The sequence below is a fragment of the Zonotrichia leucophrys genome, chromosome 1A (assembly GCF_028769735.1).
Source record: "Zonotrichia leucophrys gambelii isolate GWCS_2022_RI chromosome 1A, RI_Zleu_2.0, whole genome shotgun sequence".
In the NCBI taxonomy this organism is placed as follows: Eukaryota; Metazoa; Chordata; class Aves; order Passeriformes; family Passerellidae; genus Zonotrichia; species Zonotrichia leucophrys.
Genome location: NC_088170.1, coordinates 45244844 through 45265052, shown reverse-complemented (window position 1 = coordinate 45265052; position 20209 = coordinate 45244844). Strand labels below are relative to the sequence as shown.

At 35.2% G+C, this 20209-nt stretch overlaps 1 protein-coding gene across 2 annotated transcripts in view; it reads left to right on the top strand.

Moving 5' to 3' along the window:
- The window catches only part of IMMP2L (inner mitochondrial membrane peptidase subunit 2), a 410018-nt gene extending 391891 nt beyond the window's left edge, over positions 1-18127 (top strand). For both annotated transcript variants that reach the window (XM_064702640.1, XM_064702639.1), the window contains one exon: positions 17649-18127. In XM_064702640.1, coding sequence (XP_064558710.1) covers positions 17649-17768 — 120 coding nt within the window. In that variant the 3' untranslated portion in view covers positions 17769-18127. The remainder of the gene's footprint in view (positions 1-17648) is intronic.
- Positions 18128-20209: the final 2082 nt, after the last annotated feature.

Here is a 20209-nt window from a genome sequence, read left to right as displayed (position 1 = left end):
TGAGTGTACTACCTGTGAGGCAATTCACTGCTCACTCTTTGCATCTTGTCTTCATAAATGGACAGGAGATTCAGAAATTTTGGAGGGAGCAAGCATTCCTTCTTGTTTTCATAAGGCTTTGTTCTGTTAGATAAACAAGTTCTCTAAACAAGTTCTTTAAGTAAGTGGCACTTTTTAGTGGTGAAAATAATTTTTTTAGTAGCATTCACACTTCTGTAATAGAAAACAAAATATTAGCAGGTTTATAAAAGCACTTCAGTAAGTACCATGAAAAACAGTGCCTATGTAATAGTGACATTCATAACTCCATGTATTTCTTGCATGCTTTCATGTTTTTCAGATAAGTCATGACAAGCTATGGCATTGTTACATATTATGACTGTTGGAAATAATAGTCCTCATCAAAAGCAAAATGTACAAAATGTAGTGCAATTGACTAAATTGACTAGACTGTCATCTACTTATAGCAGAATAAGAAGAATAATTTTAAGCCTTGTTGCTCACACTGTTCTATAAATTAATATTTGAAACCTGTAAGATTCAAGAGGTGAAGTTTGACATACATGTTTTACAAACTTCTATAAATCTGTTGTTGCTTTCTTTCCTTTTTTTAAATCTCTCATTTTGCAGAGGAAATTAAATAAATCTTAGGGTCAGACTCAGGTGTCCTTAAACATGACCAATAGCCCTGGTTTACAGGAATAGTCCTCTAAATTATGGCAACAAGCTTTCAAGTAAGTTACTAATCAGTTTGAGGACAGGTTCCAGGCTCCAGTCAATGTTCAAATTATACCTGAAAATAAGACATTAAGAAATTCACCGTTGACTGTGGCTTTTTATATGCAACATGTATCATTATTTTAAAAGAAAATTATTACAAACAGGCATACACACACATATATATACATAATTAGTCCTGGACAGCTTTGTTTTCTGTAGGACACACCAATGAACTGAGAACTAATCTCTTAAAAAGCCTTAAACATTAGTATCATAATCAAGAAATTACAAAAAAAAAAAAAATCTAGGTTTTACTTCTACAGCTGACCCTGGTTTGCTGAATAAAGATACTCTTATTTTTAATTTGACTTTTAATTTATTTTATTGTCATCTAATTGGCTTCCTGTAGAATAGCAAAGAAATACTGTTAGCAAAAATGATTTCTATGTTTTTGTTGACCAGCACATTTTCAAACACTGCACTTCAAGTAGCTTATTTATGAAAAAAAAAAGGCACTTCATATTTAAGAATATCTTTTTAAAGACAATTTTTGTACTGCACTTTGAAGGCTTAGAAGTTTTCAGAATCTTTACAGTATCCTTGCCAAACTCTTAAAGTAGTAAAAGAAAACAAAAGCTCACACCCAAGCTTTCCCTATGGGTGCAATGTCATGAGCAAAATGTTGATTCCTGAGTGATAGAATGTGACACACTCCAAATCCAAAAAGGATTTTACACAAAAATGCCATGGCTCATCATGTTAGTGTCTTTGTCAAACAGAAAAATTGCATTTTCATGAGCAGTTGGTTACCTTTTCTGTTCAATTTATGTCTCTCATACATTATTACATTGGCATTTGATAGCAGAAAAATTGGAGGACGCAGACTAAACAATTAATGATTTTCTAGTGTTTAGCAAGATAATATCAATGACCTAGGTGCCATGAAGTAGGAGGGAAAAGGAAGGAAAAAGTAACTGAAATTTTAACTTCACTTTTTTTCAAGAGAATAATAAAATCTTTACTATTTAGTGATCAACAGGGCACATGTATCAAGGATAAATTAATGTGACAGGCTGTCATCTGAGCACATTTCTGACATGGCTTTAGGATCCAATCACAAGTTATTTAAAAGCTATAATTTTTAATTACTTACAAATAGTTCTAATGAACATCTTTCAGAATTTTGCTATTTTACACACTTTTCAAAAACCTCATTAAATAAGAATTAGTTTTGACATATCTCTAAGTAAGAAATCTAAAATTATATTCATCAAATAGGCTCAACATTGTTTCTGTAGGAGCAATAAATTTTGTTAAAGTAAGATGCAATCTGAATTAATAAAGGTTCTGGCATCTTAGTAGCTTCATGTCTATGGTTCTCAAGAAAAGGAATATTTTTCATGTGTTTTTTCATTATGTAAATGAGTACTAAAAAATGGTAAGTAGACTCAACTTTTTGATTGTTACACCTTTGAGCAAGTTGTTGATTTGAAAGAGAATGTCTCAATTTCTGTGTATGTATATTTTGAAGAACAGCCCGTCTAGCATTTTCATTGGCTTGAGGGCTTGGTTTAGCATTTTCAGAAATGAATTTAAGGGATTAAATATTGTTAATAGCAGTGTCATGATACATGCTAGCAAAAACTTTAAATAAACATAGAGTTGTAGAGAATGGGTTTTACTTATGTAAAATGTCTTATAACTGCAGCATTTGAAAGCCAAAAAGGTATTGAAATTTTTTTAACAGTTAAACCTAAAAACTGAGGCCAGCTGAAATATTACCTCTGTGAATATACTGCTTTTATTATTTTCTGTTTCTGCTATGTTTTCTGAATAGCAGCTATAGCATACAAAAAATTTATTGTACAAATTTCATATTTATTTTACCTTTCTTTAGAGGAGAATCTCAAGTTCTCTTTAAAAAGACTAACTCTTTATGACTTAAAAGGTGACCATAACAATTTGCTTTCGTTGCAATCAGACAGGTGAGATGGCTTTCCTGATTCTAGATGAGGTTTAAAAAACAAGAGAGATAATTAATCTCTCATTAATCTCAATTAAGGCCTAATCTAGGGTGATGTTCTGTGGTCAGAGAATTAAGTATTTGTTCAGATGCCATGGGATTTAGCATTTCTGTAGAAGAATTTACCTTTTGTCTGAACTTGGAAATTAATTTGTCTTGGAAATTGTTTCTTTATTCCTTGTCATCCACATTCTGCTTGCGATTACGCCTTGCTCTCCAGCACTCCTCATAAAACAGCATTTGGGGCTTTCTGGTGGATTCCCTTGCCATTGTGTAATGGAGTGAGGCAGCAGAGGGTCGGGGAGCTGGAGCTGGGTCCTGCTCTGCGCAGCAGTGGATGGAGCTTGCTGGTTCCTCGTGCCTGGGGAATGCTGCCAGCCAGCAACAGGAGGCCTTGCAGATAAATAATTGAGTCAGGCTGGCACACACATGGGAAAGATAACAAGCCTGCCAGAATGACACCGTAGGAGAGGTCACTCAGGAGTTCTGGCCAGACTTAAGAGGGAGGAAAATATCAGGATTCTATGCAGATACGATCCTTACTTAAAAATTCCCGTACATAAATGTGTAATAAAGGGCTTTGGACTATCTGGGAATTAATTTCAGCTGAGTTCTTGCAGAGACTATGAAGAAAAATGATATAAGGTAGTATTTTGAGATTGAAGAGAAAGCTGCCTTGCTGCAGAACACGGCCGGTGCTGCACTGGACTCTGCTGTTACCATGGATGCTCAAGGTTAATCTTGTTCAGTCTAAGTTTGAAGCTCTTTATTTCTTATTTAATGGGTTAGTATTAACTGGGAATGTTTTCCAGTTGCAGCTAATACTGATTTTACATAATTTCTGATGTTTGGGAAGGAAGTATTCTAATTTCAGGATGTAGGTTGTTCAAACATCTCTAAACTCCTACTAAAAGGCTCTAGATGCTATTTACATATTCCTTTTTATTGATTTTTTTTTTTAAAGCCAGCTCTTAAGAATCTGGCCCTACATTTGTCCATATTTAATATGAACTACACTTTACCTTATTATTAGCTACTAATTGTCATCTTCTTACTTTCTGCATTTAGAGAATCATGACTTTGACCAATGTGTTTCACGCATGCTTAGAATCACATCCTCCAGTCTACAAGCACACAGTGTGGCTGACTCTAGTTTAAGACTGATTCTCTCTTCAAATGTGCTAATGGTGCATACCACCAGGCTCCTGAGGTCAAGGCAGCTTCTGATTCACTTCTGCCTTTGTGTGACTCCAGTCAGCATGGAAATTTATGTCGCTGTGAGAACGTTGGAGTAAAGCAACATGGGAGCCTTTTTTTTGATTTTTTGTAGGTTTGGTGGTTTTCCTGTTCAAGAAAAACATGCATTAGATTAATTGAACAAGAAAATACACAAAATGTTTCGGAAATGAGAATGTAGGGTCCTTACAAGCTCAGAGTGGGTTGCTTAAGCTGTGCAGTCATGGGAGAACAAAGATGCTGAGGGGAGGTTGCCAGAATCCATTGCAAAGCAATTGTAATAGCCATCTTCCCCTTGCCTTTGCCCAGAGCTGAGGGAAATTTAGTACTCTAGCAAGCGAGAAGATGAACTATTAATAATGATCTCATTAAAATATGGAGCATTTTTAAATCTGCTTTGAATGCTAAGATCCTGAAGCAGAAAAAACAGCTCAGTAAACATACAGGAATATATTTTCTCTGCAGCAGACTGATGAAAATGTATCAGATTGTGCTGTCTGCAATTTCACTGCTGCTGTCTCCTCAGCTAATTTGAGAGACTTGGATCTTCAGGCTTTATAGCAATGGTGATGGCTACACAGTCTGTTGCTGACAAAAATGTGGTTTTTGTCACCCAAACCACTGGGATACAAAATAAGCTTTGGGTTTATAGCATGTTTTTTTATGTGATTTTGTTATAAAGGTAAGCACTTAAAAGGAATTTTAATCACATTGATTTTCTTACTGGAAGTGAAAGTGCTCCATGTAAAAAATAAGTTTTAATGGTGTTAAGTTTTAACATGTATATCTTTCAAATCCTAAATGTGCTAATCCTTTTCCTGTACTGATGACCTGGCAGTTCTGTGTGGTTATATCTTGCTAAAATAGCTTAATAGCTACCTATAATCAGAAAAATGGAGTCATTTAAAGAGTTAATAAATCTAGATCATCAAGTCCCTGGAAATTTATTCATTTTATTTTATTTTACTTAATTTTAATAATGTGCTCAAGTGTATTATTTGAATATTTAAAGTTCAGCACATGCTTTGCTGAACTATGGCTTGATTATGACTATGAGAGAATTTTTTATTACACATGCAGAGAACTGAATTCATTAGTCTTCACTACTTTCTTGCTTATCATGTAGAGCTGAGGAAAAGTTTTAGTTTCTCCTTGAGATAAATGTCAATCTTGATCCACAGTAAAGCTGTGCATCAAACCTTCTCTGCTGGTTTTGTGTGGCCAGGTGTTGCTGTGACTGGGCGCAGAGACAGGGCTGTGGCTTCTGTGGGAAGCTGCGTGTGCTAGAAGCTTTCCCTGTGTCCAACAGAGCCAATGCCTCTCCAACATGGACCTGTCTCACATTGGAGAAGCTCATGGAGGATTGTCTTCCATGGGAGGGACTGCACACTGGAGTAAGAGTGTGAGCAGTTTTCCCCTTGAGCAGGAAGGAACAGCAGAGACCATGTGTGATAAACTGACCATGGCCCCATTCCCAGTCCTGTGTGTGCTGCTGGGGTGGGAGAGGGAGAATTTGGGAGTGAAGTTGAACGAGGAAAAAAAGGAGGGGTGAGGGATAGGCGTTTCAAAGTTTTGCTTTGATTTCTCAATTCCCTGCCCTGATTTGATTGGAAATAAATTAAATTAATTTCCTCAAGTCAAGTCTGTTTTGGTCATGGTGGTAACTGGTGAGTGTGATCTCCTTGTCCTTATTCTCAGCCATGAGTCTCTTGTTACCTTAGGCCAATTAACTGAACCTCAAATATAATGATCAAAAAACTCATATGTGGGCTTCTCCCATTCTTCTCTGTTTTCCTGATGTCTCCATAACTAAAGGGAGCTGACTGCTGGTCCCCTGCCCCTCCTCTTGTTGAGTCTGCTGGGGCTGCTGGTGCACAAGCCATGCCTGGGACTTGATCCGTCATGCCACTGCTCTATACAACTGGCTTCTCCATAAGGACTGTCGTTCCCTCACTGAGGGATTTTTCTGTGGAGAACTAAACAGTCATCTCACATCTAAGATGTGCAGTCCTTGTAGACTCAGGACTGTGAGAAACAGTATTTGATAACGGTTATATCTTGATAAGGATGTGTATCTTATATTTCTGCTATATTTTTGTGAAATTTTTTTTCTCTGCAACACCTCTTATGCCATTAGCCTAAGCTAATCAGAAGTGAACTAAATAAAAAAAAATTTTGAAGAGGATTACTTAGGTAGGCTAGAGAAAATGTATTCATAAGTATATAGTGTCAATTATTTAATCATAAATTCCATTATGAAATGAAAGGATTGCTATATTATTGAAATTATACAAAGAAGCCTTCTATTTTGACAAATGTCACAGTATTATATAAACACAAAATGCTAAATAATAGTAAGATTGGATAAGAAAAATATTAATGTTTTCGAGTTTTTTTTTTTTCCAAGTAAAGACTAGGTTTAGTAAATTTAATCTTCTCCACAGTTTTAGCAAAAATACAGAATAAATCAGATAAAGAAAAGAGAGAAAGTATTTAGTATTCTTAAATTCATACCTATTATTATAGCTTTAAGGAAGAGAAAAATATTTATATATATTTGAAGTATTTCTGTGGGGTTTTTCCCCCCAGAAATCAACTTGGGGAGCTTACGTATACAGAGCTCTCTTGATGAAATTTACCAATTTAGATGAGCTCTAGCTGTCCTCACACAAAGAGGTCTATTAAAAAGTCTTTTATATTTTTAATAACATATCATGCAGCTATTTAATGACATTTTGATATCCTAACTGCTCATTGAATATTTACTCCCTGTTGCTTTTCATGGCTCGTATTACCAACAGCATGTTTTCTGTAAGTCAAACTGTTTCTGTCGCCATTTTGAAAGAAAATATAGGCAAGTCTCACAGTAGGACATTTTGAAATATTTAGTTAAGTGGAATAGTCTATTGAACAGTTGTTTTTTTTAAGGTAAGAGAAAATAAAAAATATTTTATGAAGAGTATTGCAACAAATTAATTGGTATCAGACTAAGTCTAAAAGATGTAATAAAAACCAAAGAAACTCTGAGCCAGTTGACAGATGTGTTTGCTGTACATACAAGGTATTGTTGCTGAAAATCTCTGACAAATTTAGCTTTGGAAAAGGCTTGCTTTGCCCAGTAACAGTTGTAATATCATAAGGTCTTGTACAATTTTGTTTTAATTAAGAGGTAATTTTTCACTGATTCCCTTAAATTAACTTTCCTGTCTACTCCTGGCCTTTCTTTTTTTTTCTTTCTTCCCTCAGCATTTGATAATTACTGTAGCACATCTGCCAAGGAAAATTAAAATTATGAACTTTCCCAAATACTCACAATGCTGTCCCATCACAGCGATGGGTCTGTTAAGGCTGGAGCTATTCCTACAGACAGAAAAGGCATCTGTGGGTTGAGATGTTCTCCATGGCATTCTTTAATTTTGGTACTTCTCTAAGTCCAGAAATTACCCTGATTTTTGACCCATAAGATCAGGTACTTTTCTGAGCTTTTAGAAAATATATGAAGAATAGAAATTAGCTGCAACTAGCATGTGGGGGGTTTCACATCACTTGTCTTGAAGAAGAATTTGAGTGCATCTAGAGATTAAAGCCTACTGCTTCCTTCTACAGTAGGACTACTTCCCTTCTTTTCAGTTCTCCTAAATGAGTCTGAAATGTCATCTCTCCCAGCTTGCAGGCATATGATCCCTGGCACAGCTGTGCATTTCCACAGATATTTGATGGAATTTCACCTGTCATCTTGGCTTGTTTGCTCAGCTTTGAATACTAGCCTCTCATCATTAGGGCCTGATTGATCTGTGAGCGTGCAGTTGCAGCAGGGCAGGATCGCACCAGGGCTCTCGCCCGTGTTGCACAGAGCATCATGGTAAATCTCCGTGGCCAGGGCAGTGCCAGGATGCAGGATTTGGTTCTCCTGGAAGCACAAAGGACTGCAGAGGAGGGGCCATAGAGCAGAGGGCATCGTCCTCTGCTGGAAGGCCAGCCTGTGGGGATGAGTTGTGTCTGTGGAGGAGCAGCATAGTGAGAGTTGAGCTCCTGGGTAGTGTGTGAGCTCTTGGGGCCACTCGGTCCCTGCCGTGCTTGAACGCCTTGCACTGAGCCACTGTGTTTGTCAAAGCTTCAGCCTAAAACTGAATTAATGACGTGCTATGACACCATACTGGAAATCGACTCAATTTGTAATGTACAGCAGTTGTAAGTTGTAATGTATCAGTGTTGTAAACTGAAAAATATTGCTAAGCCTGACATTGTTCTGACTGGTAAAACTGATACAATACATTCCTGAGCAGGAATTCACATTGAAGTCTTTTATGTATTACTAAATAATTAATATGCAGAGATTTTGGAATTAGCTAATACTTTCTAGGTGAAGATAATAAATGTGTTTTAGTAATTCTTTTCTTCCTGCCACTTGATTTATCAATTCTTAAAATATTGAATTGCAAATGTATTATGGCTTTTTTATGTGTGTCTCTTTCATGAGAGCTGCTAGTACATTTTGTTTTTCTGTTGAGTTACATGACTTAGTGACAATCCTATTTAGTCAGGAACTTTGTGCATCATCCAGAGAAATATTAAAAGGTTTTAACTATTAAATGATTTTAATGTATATGCAACATGCAAAGCACATCATACTGTGCACTAAGCAAATTCCTTTACTAGTTTTATTACTAGAAATCTAAAATAAATAATGGATTGGTTTATAAATCCATTTTGTAGATGTTTTTATCATAATGCCTCTGTTAATCATAAACAAGAAAGAGTATTTGCTAAGACTGCTACTGCTATGCTTATTGAAGAAAAAAGAAAAGTAGTGCTGTGTTATATGCTAGCCTCTATTTAAAAAATACGTCTTTAGAGAACAGAAAACACAGAAAAATTTGTGAAAGGGTGAAGTTATTTAGTTATAGTGGCCTTTTCAATAATATATCCATGACAATTCCAGTAAAAGGCATTGAAATGGAATTCAGTTCATGGAATTCTTGTACAAAGCCTGTTACTGTGTTTAATGTGGGAAATGGCATTGACAGTTGACTTCTTCAAGAGATGGATAAGTGATGCACTACTTTATACTGAATTCCTTTAAATCTGCACTACTTTGCATTTCAATTATGGTTCAACGTTAACTAGTTTTTTTCTGTACATTTCACTGTAAAGAAATCTTGTATGTGAAATACATTCTGTTTTCATTGACCTTTTCTTTCCTTTTCCTCTTTTGTAACTTTAGGTTTATATAAGCATGTAGATATGACAGAAAAATGAGAGTGCAATCCAGTTATTTTGATATTTAGTACATTTTTTCAATTCAATCAATAACCTGAGTTATCATTACAATGCCGTGCTCACCTCTTCTTTTGTGAATAGCTTAAATTGCAAAACTGTGCTGGATGGGTGCAATCACAATTGTTATAGTAATGTCACACAGCTATTCCATGCTAAAATTTTATTTATTTGGAGAATTTTATTAATTCTGGGAAGGGAATCAACCATAGCATTTGAAATACATCTGTCTCTTGTACATGATTATTTGTGTTTTTTTCTGTGCATATATGTGATAAGTGTATAATTTTTAGGTGTAGATTTTCACTATTTAAGATTTTCTTAAAATAAAATAGTTGTCATTTTTATTTTTTCATATTTTAAAAATATATTTTCTATCTAAATGAGCATTTATAAATTTGATAACTAATACAGACCTTGACTGATTATATACTAGCTCTGTGAAAGAAAACACATATGGGATGTTTTATCTATATCTGGAGCTGCTGTTTCAGCTATCAAACTAATGGAACTGTAATGGAACACTTAGTAACAAAATTAATGGGCTGCATTCTTTTCTTTGTCACTAGATCTGTGTGGCTCCATTAGGTCTGATTTCTCCAGTCACTAGAAGAAAGAACAATGAATATGCTGGCACTATGCTATGTATGAGAAGGGAAATCTATCACTTTTTGTATTCATGAGCTAATTGGCACCTTGTTACCTCAAACTTTGGTGAGCTAATAGAAGATAAAGAACTTCTTTTCTGGTATTGGTTTATTTATGAAATAATTTATTGATTCTCATATTTGTGTTGTTCTTGGATTCATAAAAGGAGGAGGTGAACGATATTTGTTTCTTCTGTCACTGTTCATTATTGCAGATATTTCTACTAGAGAAAGTGGTTTCTCTGGGATTTAACTGTAATCCACAAGATTTTATTTTTATTGTGCTCTTTTCCTACTACTGCACTTGATAGTACTTGTTTCAAGGTTCAACCATGTACAAAAGATGAAAAGTAATAGCAATCATGTTTTCTTTCTATTAAAGTATGGATTTTTTTTGAAAGATTAATTTACTGGGGCAATTCTCTGTGAGACCATTTTACAGCTACCATCTAATATCAAAACCCAGTGCCACAACCTTTCTTAAAGACATGCAATCTAATTTGACACAGATAGCTGTTCCAGACTTCATATTTTTCTTAGGGTTAGAGCTGAAATGTTGGGTAGTTGCATAGGTGTTTCTATCTTAAGGATTTCTTTGGATTTTGGGGGCTGAAATATTTTTGAACTTCTTCTCACCTTTTTCATTAGCCTGGTCCCTTTACACAGTTTTCAACATTGATGCAAATTTGCCATTCTTTAAAGATACCAGTATCATCAAGCTGATTGGCTGATGGAATATGGGTAGTGGGGCAATGAACTAGTAGATCTGGAAAAATTTATTGAAACTCTATCCTGCTCTAATGGGGCCATCTCTAAATCACTCAGGGTTTTGCCATATTAGAGGAATTTTCATCTTATGTGTATTGACACATTTCAGAGCCTCTCTCTGAACTGGCAAGTATCCAGCCAGAAAAATATAGTCTGGATAGATCTCTGCTGCTCCAGAATTACTCCTAACCACCCCCAATGAGTTTGTGTCATGAAACAGAAAATTTGAGAAGAAAATTTTGTATATAACTGATTTTCCATATTGCCATGGGAAAGTCTATTATAAAGCTTCTTAGCTAACCTGCACGTGAAGGAAAAAAATATAAGGCTGTATTGCATCAGAGAATAGAAAACACAATTTGAAACACTGTGATTGTTTCTACTGCTTTATCTTTGTTTGATTTGAGAAAATGTTAGGTTTTTTTGTGTTTGAATGTTTATAATTGGACATGACATTTGATAGGCCTATGCAATATTGCTAGAATATAAAAGACTAAAGCAAAAGTGACTACAAAACCAGAAACTGGCCTTTTAAATTGTAGTTTTGTCACTGCTGATGAAATTTCTCAAGCACATAGGTAGTGTGGCACTTGTAGTTTAGTTCTATTTCTAGTTTGTTGGGTAGCTATTACTGTTCTCTTTCAGTGGTATTCTAGGGGGTTTGCACAATTTAGACATTTATTAATGAGACTGGAAGACAGGAGTGTTGACTATTTGCTAGGCTGAAATATGATGAAACAAGACCATCTTTCTTCTTCAGAAATGTATTCATACCTGAGTTCTTTTCCAAGTACACCCTCAGAGAGGATTTTTGCACAGACTCAATGTTAAATGCTGTGCTTTATTATTTTCTTCATATTAACTTTTCTTATTCTGTGTCTGATCTAGATATTCCAAGATTTCTAATTTTGCACTTTGTAATGTGATTATTGCATCATCTGTTACAACATATAAGTGTTTTGTATATGTTTAATGCTTTTATTGAAATAACTAAAATTTCAGTCACAATTCCCCTAAGTCAAAATACATTCTGGGGAAATCATGAAACAGTCCATCGAATTTTTTAATTTTGATTGTTTTGGAGGTTTTTTTAATGAAAGAAATAATGAAATGTGTTTATAAACATTTCATCAAAATCACCATTTTGGTGTCAGAAAAGCATGAAAAGAAATACCAAGTGAAGAAAAAAAAGATAGCTTTTATTTAATGTGCAACACTTAATGAGAATTTATGTACCCTTAGAAAAAAAAAATTAAAATTAACATAATGTTACAGTCAAAACTTTGTTGGGAGCAAACCAGGAAAATTCCATGATAGGAGAAGCCGCTGAGTCACAGCTGCAATAAAATCACACTTTACAGCATTTAACTCTATTTAATGGAGTTCGTTCAGAGAATGATAGTACCCTTTACACTACAAATTATCAAATTAATACACAAGTCTCATCAAAACAGTTGAAAAATCTCACACAACCACTTTCAAGTGTCTATCTCAGTGGTTGTGCTGCCCCTTTGGGTCCCAAGGTTGGCAGTATCCATCCTCCTAAAAAGACATGAAAACAGTGCTTTCATGAGTTGCTGGCACCCTGAATTCTTCACTAGGAAAATTGTGATGTCAATGATTTCCTCTTCCTCAATTTCCACTAATTTAGCCCTTTTAAAAACTTTTTCCCTTATACTTTATTGCTTTTCAATTTGTGTCTCTATTTATTATCTATTTTATTTTGTGCTAGTATAGTTCTTGTTATTCTCCACTGTTTTTTCTCTTTGTGCACCTTGAAAACTTTCTGACATTCATTTGTTTGTTTTAATGACCATTGCTAGGTTTTATCAGTCTGTTTAATTATCCTATGCCTATGGTCCTGTATAGCTCATTATTATTTGCAAATCCCGAATATCTCATCCTATACAGAATATTTACTTTTTAATGTATATCCAAAAACTCTGATTGTACCACAAAGCTATGCAAATATAAGCAAATATAAGTGCAAATATAAGCAAACATACAGTTTTGCTTTTACCTATGAAGGTGTAAGCAAAACTGTAACAAATTAGTCAATAGACACCTGATGATTAGAAAATTTGTTGCATCTAAATAAGCTGAATCAAAACTCCAGGCAGGAGAGGTAAGTTCAGACAAATCCTGAGAAATTAATCTTGAGGCCTTGCAGAGCCAATACAAGGTGTGCAGCTTGTTACTGGCAATGGTAATATGAATTGCAGGTCTGTGATACAGCTGTAGTCACATCCTTGCGTTTTTGTTCTGTCTCTTTGTCTTATTACATGTCTAGAATTGTTCAAAATGCATGTGAATGTGACACGTGGGGATATGGTTTAGTGGCGTATCGTGACTTAATGGTTGGAGTAAATGGTCTTAGAAGTCTTTGTCAGTCTAAGTGGTCTTTAGTTCTATGATTCTATAATTATTACTTCCAAATAGAAAACTGACAAATTAGTAAGTCTAGTTTTTTCAGAAGTTTTAAAAGGTTTGGATTTTTTGATTCTGCAGTGCTGTTTCTCAGGTTATATTTAATGGTGTTCTTCATTGCTTCAGAGTTGTTACAGAATTTGAAATCTTGGCTGTTTAAGGTGCAAAAAAATAAAGAAGGCTTAAGTAAAAAAGAAGCAAGGGAGAATCTGTGGGGAATGTTCCTAAACCAAAGTGAACTCATGACTAGGAGCTACAGTACTTGAATTTAGCTGTTTGGGTAGACTTTACATTCTCTGGGGAAGCTGAGAATACCCTTGGTTAGGGTGTGGTGGTTTCACACCAGCCAGCAGCCCAGCTCCATACAACTCCTTGTCCAGTCCCCCACCAGCAGAATCTGGGAGAGACTTGGAAGGGTAAAAGACAGAAAAGTTATGGATTGAGATAAAGACAGTTTAATAGTAGAAGCAAAAGCCACGCACACAAGTTAAGCCAAACAAGGAATTAATTCACTGCTTCCCTCTGCCATCTCAGGGAGAACAGGGCCCCATCACATGCAATGGTGACTTGGAAACTCAAACATCATCATTCCAAACCTTCCCTTCTTCCTACTTTTCCCAACTTTACACACTGAGCATGATGTCATATGGTCTGGAATATACCTTTGGTCAGTAGGGAGGACCTGTCCTGGCTGCACATCCTTCCAACATCTCAGGCATCCCCAGTCTCCTTGCCAGTCGCAGTGGTAGTGCAAAAAACAGAAAAGGCCTTGAGTGTCTGTAAACACTGCTCAGCAGTAGCAAAAACATCTCTATTTTATCAATGCTGTGCTCAGCACAAGTCCAAAACACAGTCTAGTACCAGCCAAGGTGAAGAGAATGAACTCTACCCCAGCCAAAACCAGCACATAGGATCACGCCATTTTCTGGACTTTCCTTTTCTTGAGATCCAAATGAATACCTGTCATTTCCATAGAAATTTTGACATCCTCCAGTGTATGCTGCATATGTACAGACTCACTACAGTCTGAATACTACTTTTCCCACTTTCATGATGTATTTTAGAACCAGAGGATGTGATGTTATTGTAAGACTTCATACTAATAAAGGTGGTTTATCCAAGCCTATTAGGACAAAATGAGTAAGATTATTTTAAGTACCACAGCAGATAGCACTATCAGTCTTAGGCTTATCTTTTCCTTATGCAGTGCCAAAACTAATCAGTTTCCATACAACTAATGTACTCACAACAAGCAGACACTGAGGAAATATGCTTTTAGCACAGTAACAGTGTCAAAACAGCATTATTAATTCAAAACTTACTTTGCAGATAAAATTGCTGTGTTAATGAAGTGACTTCTTAGTTGTTCAACCTAATATTCAAAGATTTAAAAAATAGTTTAAACAGCTCAGCTGAGTTGCAATAATATTGATTCAATTCAATGTAGTGGCTGTTTTTGCCACAGCAAGAACAACAAATAGGTCATAATGTTGACATTGCCCCCAACTATTTAATTGCTGGCATCTCTGTGATGGAAAGGGAACACATTCCTCAAAGAATTTATGTCTGTTAAGTACTGATTTTTTTATAGTTAAGACAGTGTTTCAAGGGAATAAATTTATTTTCTTATGTAAAGGGAGAAAATAATGTCTATAAGTGAGGTGATTAATTAATAGATTATCTCAGTATTTCACTGTTACAACAGAAAGTGTAGCCTTTTAGTTCACTCTTCTGAGTTCATTCATATCTAACCTTGATGAGGGTAAATCCATTTGCAAGGGCAGGTTATTCTCTGCGAACAATTCTGTTCTTCCTCAGTGAAATTCATGGCTGCTGTGGTAAGTACAGAATAATAATAGGCAATGGAAAAAAGTTATTATGGTTGTTTGCAGAAGTCAAACATCAAGGTGCTTTTAAAGTGAACCTTTAAGTTATTATAAAAGAAGTCCTATAGCATCAGTGTATTGTTATTTAGCAAAGGCTTCCATCACCCAACAATATCTATTTTTCCTTTTTAACTCTAGTCATGTTGTAAATCATGTTTATAGGAAGAAGACTTCTTTATTAGTTTCAAGGCAGTTGATGGTCAGTAGAAATAATCCTCTGGGTAAAATTATTCCCAGCCTCATCTTAAAACATGTTTTGATTCATTTATTATATTCTCAGTCTGTTTGCAGACCTCCTGCTGACATCAGTAACAAGCAATGTACTGAGAAAAACACAGAGCTTTGAAAATGAGATGTTATTTGTGTTTGGAAAGAGTATTCTAACATTTTTTTCTCTGTACTAATGCTGTCACATTTTATATGCAGCTGTGGGAATTGCTGTGGTTTTATATTTTGGCACCAGCCTGTAATGTGTGTGCTATCATGCTGTATACTCAGGGAAAAAACCCAACATGGTAATATTACATTTGCAGCCCACTTTATGCTCTAATTAAGATACAGGATGTTGTGAATTCCATAAATATCAACCAAACTGCACAAAAGTGCGTCAAAACATTAAAAAATGTTGCTAAATTCTATTTAAAAAGAGTTGTCACTTAGCAGCCCATCCTTTGCTTAAATGTAAGGAAAAGAACTGCTACGGATCTGGGAAAAAAGTGGTCTCTGCAAAGGATCAAGCAAGTGAAATATAATACTAGACTTCAATTCAGTGATCCACTTCAAATTCTTTTAGATATCATGGGTTATTAAGTAACCAAATTATATTCAAGTAATTCAGCACCTGCTTCATCAAGCTACAGAATATGGAATTAGATATATACCACTTCAGCTTCACTGATTTGATTATGTAGTAGAGAGAGACTGGTGAATATATATTAATCCTATGAAATTAAATCAAGAAAATTAGCTGAAGATATTCCTAAGGGCCTATTTGGTGTCTGTTTGCATGAAATGCTGAATTACCTGCTTACTAAAATCACTTTTTTCTTTTTTTTTTTTTTAATGAGAAATGGAATGGAACTGAGTTTACATAGGAATTTAAGCAGCAAAGTAAAAGTTCAAACCAGAAATCCATTTAATTCCTGGCTCTTAAAACAGCCAATACCAGATCACTGAAATATAAGAATAAAGCATGTATACATTTTTTCTCTTGGTGGTTCCTAAGATGGAGTATAGAGACTTTGTTTATGTTGAATTACCTGTGCTGGACTTTGCTTCCATCATTATTTTTTAAAACATTTTTCTATTTTTTTTCTGGTCACTTCTGTATCCTGCATAAAGTATGCAAGTATGATGTAATCCTGTACATTCTGAAAAGCATTTCCTTTTTATTGGCTTAAAAAACTTTAGGATAATATCATAGATGTTTCCTTGTTCTTATGAGAAATAATGACATGAGTCAAATAAAGCCTATGCATTTTTTAATCCATGCCATTGCTAATTCTGTAGCCATTATAACACTGTTGTCTGTTTAGGAGTCTGAATTATTGAATCTTTTCACAGACACAGACATTCCAGTATTTCTAACCATGATTTTGTCCTGTTTAAAACTTCTGTTGGTGCTGGATGCTTACTACTTGCTATTTTCTCTACAAGTCTAAACAAATGATTTAAAATGCAGAAGTTTATGCTGCAGGCTTTTCAAATTAACTGAGATTAACTCCATACAAAATGACTTAATTTCAGTGTTAAGTATGGACTGTCTTATCTCAGTCTGAAATTGTGACTGTTGTATTCTTACTTAGTCTAGCTATTTTTATACCATATATGAAAAGGATCTTGTTTATAATTTACTTAAGATTTTCTAAACAATTGTGTTTTCTATACTATGTTATCTCTGATTCATTTATAAGCAATATCAGAATTGAATTTTATTTTAATTTATTGAAGTAAAATATGAGTGAAGTAAAATTACTGAAGTAAACATTAATAAATAATAAGATGCTAAAACATGTTTGCAAAACATATTAATCAGGTTTAAGTAGTTCTAACACTTCAAAAGTTTTTGATCTGTAAAGAAATACATAGAGATTTCTACAATTCACAGTAATTTTCATTTTTGGTTGAAGACAAAATGGAGTTTTGAAGGAGAGTGATAAATAGTAAACACAACATGTTTAGAAAACCCACTATTCTGGTGTGGTTGGTACATAGGGATCAAATCCAAGACACAGATTCTGTTGAAATTATTTAAAATAGATACTTTAAATTTTTTCTCAGGACCTAGAATAATGAATAACCAAAAAGTTTATGTGGATTATAGAATGCCTCATCTATTTTGAGGAGATTTTTTTTCTTGAAAATGAAAAAAAACATTCCCAGTTCTGTATTACAGACAGTAATACATTTCCTTTCAGCATAATACATAATACAATTGCATTTCAGCGAGCTGTTTTGAATTCCAAAAAATGTTTTATCAAAAAAAGAAAAAGAAATTGTTACTAAGGACATTTTCTTCTCCCCTTATTACATGCATGAGAGACTACTCACTCTTCTACTTTGTATTCTCCCACTGCTCTAACAATCATCACATGCTTTGTATTTTTCGCATAGTGATTTATTTGCATTACCTAACAACACCTCTGGTTTATATTTTGGTTGCAGGTTTCTCTTGGTCTCCTCCATGGCCGAGCCACTCACATTCTCTGGCCCCCACAACGCTGGCAGAAGCTGCAGCCGATGCTTCCTCCGGAGCGCAAACCGCTCCTCAGGGAGCAGGAGTGACCTGAGCCTTCAGGCAGGAAAGCACTAACATGAAATTCAACCAGAAAGAGTTCCAGTGGTCATACCATCACCTGTAAGAGCTTTGCCATGTGCTCTGACATCAGTGTCAACAAATACATGTGACATCTAAATGTTACAATGCCACCAGAAATTCTTTGTGTTTCATTTGTTTGCTTGTTCTATTGTTTGGTGGGTTTTAAAAATTTCCAACATTAGGGCATTGTATATTAATTCAGTTTGAAATAATTGGTTGTAAAAACTGAACGTTCATTTTTTTTCTGGAAGCAGTAACGTGCTTGGCTTATGTCTGTACCTGTGCTTCTCTGGACAAGAAACTATTAAAAACTTCGATAAACTATTCTGATCTTTTATATCCACCTTGTTTCTTTTGTAAATGCATGGAAATTATTAATATTGATTGCATGTGAAAGAAGAAAAACCCACCCAAAACATATATACTTTGGATTGTCCTATCATTACTGGTAATGAGGAATCAGTACTTCTGTCAGTGAAAACTTTTAATGCGGCTTATTTCTATTTTTAGTGTGAGTGCATATTACTTATTTCTATTTTCTTTTCCAGGATAAAAATAATTTGTTTATATAAATATTCCCTGTTTATCTTTCTGAATTAGGTATTCAGTCAAATTGTGCAAATGATATTACATTATCTGAAGGCAGTGTTTAATTATTTTTTTCTAGTAGAGTAAATCTTCATTAGTACTGATTGCCACATTTCTTTGAAACTATGTAAGAAACTAGATAAGAAATATGTGATTAATATTCTAGTATATAGTTAATATTATAAATATACTCTGTGAATAGGCACTCAAGCTGCACACTTTGAAAAGAACTTGGAAAATTACACATTTTCAATGATAAATCAATATGACCCAGCCTTTGTTCATATTTATTGAATTTTACTTCACATAGGCTAGTACTAGAAAAATTTAACAAACCACACAAAAGATCTTTAAACATTTTCAACTAAAAACATGCAGAACTTCAGGCAGATTATCAGAACTTCAGGCAAGATTAATGTCAGTCTACAGTTCTTTGAACATGCACATCTGCCTTGTGAGTTAGATGATAGCTTCAATCACTGTAAAAATTATCTATTACTATCTAACTTCTTAAATGCTCCAGCTCTTGTAGACTCTCTGAATACTTTATGTGTCAGGATCTTTCTTTGTTCCAAAAAGGTGTTCTACAGGTCTCTGAAGTCTCTTAGTTAAACTAATGCAGTTTGTTTGGGTGTTATTGCAGTAAATTCAGAATTATTCAGGGACAAAAGGAGAATCCAGGGAAATACATGCCTGTGAGCCTGCCCTTGTGCTGGGGAATATTATGGAACAGATTACCCGGAATGTGATCACATGGCCAACCAGGGGGTCAGGCTGAGCCAGCAGATTTAGGAACAGTAGGTCCTGTTTGACCAACCTGATCTCATTTTATGACAAGGTAACCTTCCTGATGGATGAAAAAATTGTGACAGAAAAATTGTGGATATTGACATGAACTTCAGTAGAATCTTTGACACTGTCTCCCACAGCATTAAAATGGGCAAGCTGGCAGCCCACAGCTCAGACAAGTGCTCTCTTCTCTGGGTTAAAAATTGTGTCCTTTTGTCAATATTTTTCCATACTTGATGTTCCCTGAACCATTCCCATTTCACTGACTTTGATCTCCTAATCACCTCAGAAGTCTTGTGCCGTACTGAAGTGCTCTGCCCTGCACTCCACAGCAAAACCTGTACCCGTGGGCAAGTCTGCCAGGCGACCCAGCCAGCCTCCCTCTGTTCCCTGGTGTTGTACCCAGTGGGGTGAAACCAGGGGCTCAGTGCTCCTTCATTGCTGTAAGGTGGGGCTTTCACAGTTTGATGGCTCCTGAAACAGACCCAAAGGAGTTAAATCGCGATCTAATTTGGGTTCCCACAGCTTCCATTGTTCTCTTGGGCTCCTTTGTCGTTGTGAAGACCATCTCATTATCATGTAACCTATGCAGGCTATGAAAGTTTCAATGTCCCAGGTATTCAACTGTGACATGCCTCAAGGAATATTTATTCATCTATATTTGCAAACATATATTTATAAATATCCATGCATTTATATGTACATGTATGTAGGATATACATGATGAAATGTTGGAATAGAGAATATGCCCATTAAGTCTGGAGATGGTTGTAAAGACTGATGTAACTTTGGAGAATGGTATTAGAGCACAGTGATCTGAATTTGATAATGATGAGCAGAGAGTCTGGTGCAATAATTACCCATATACATGCTGGATTATGTTAAAAGAAAATTTGGATATTAAAGTGGATTGTAGTTGAGCATGAGGCAACAATATGCTGAACAAGGAAAATGCACACTTTGTAAAGAGCAGTACAAGCTGTAAACACAGCAAACAATATTCTTTCTACATTCATGTAGGGTGTAATTT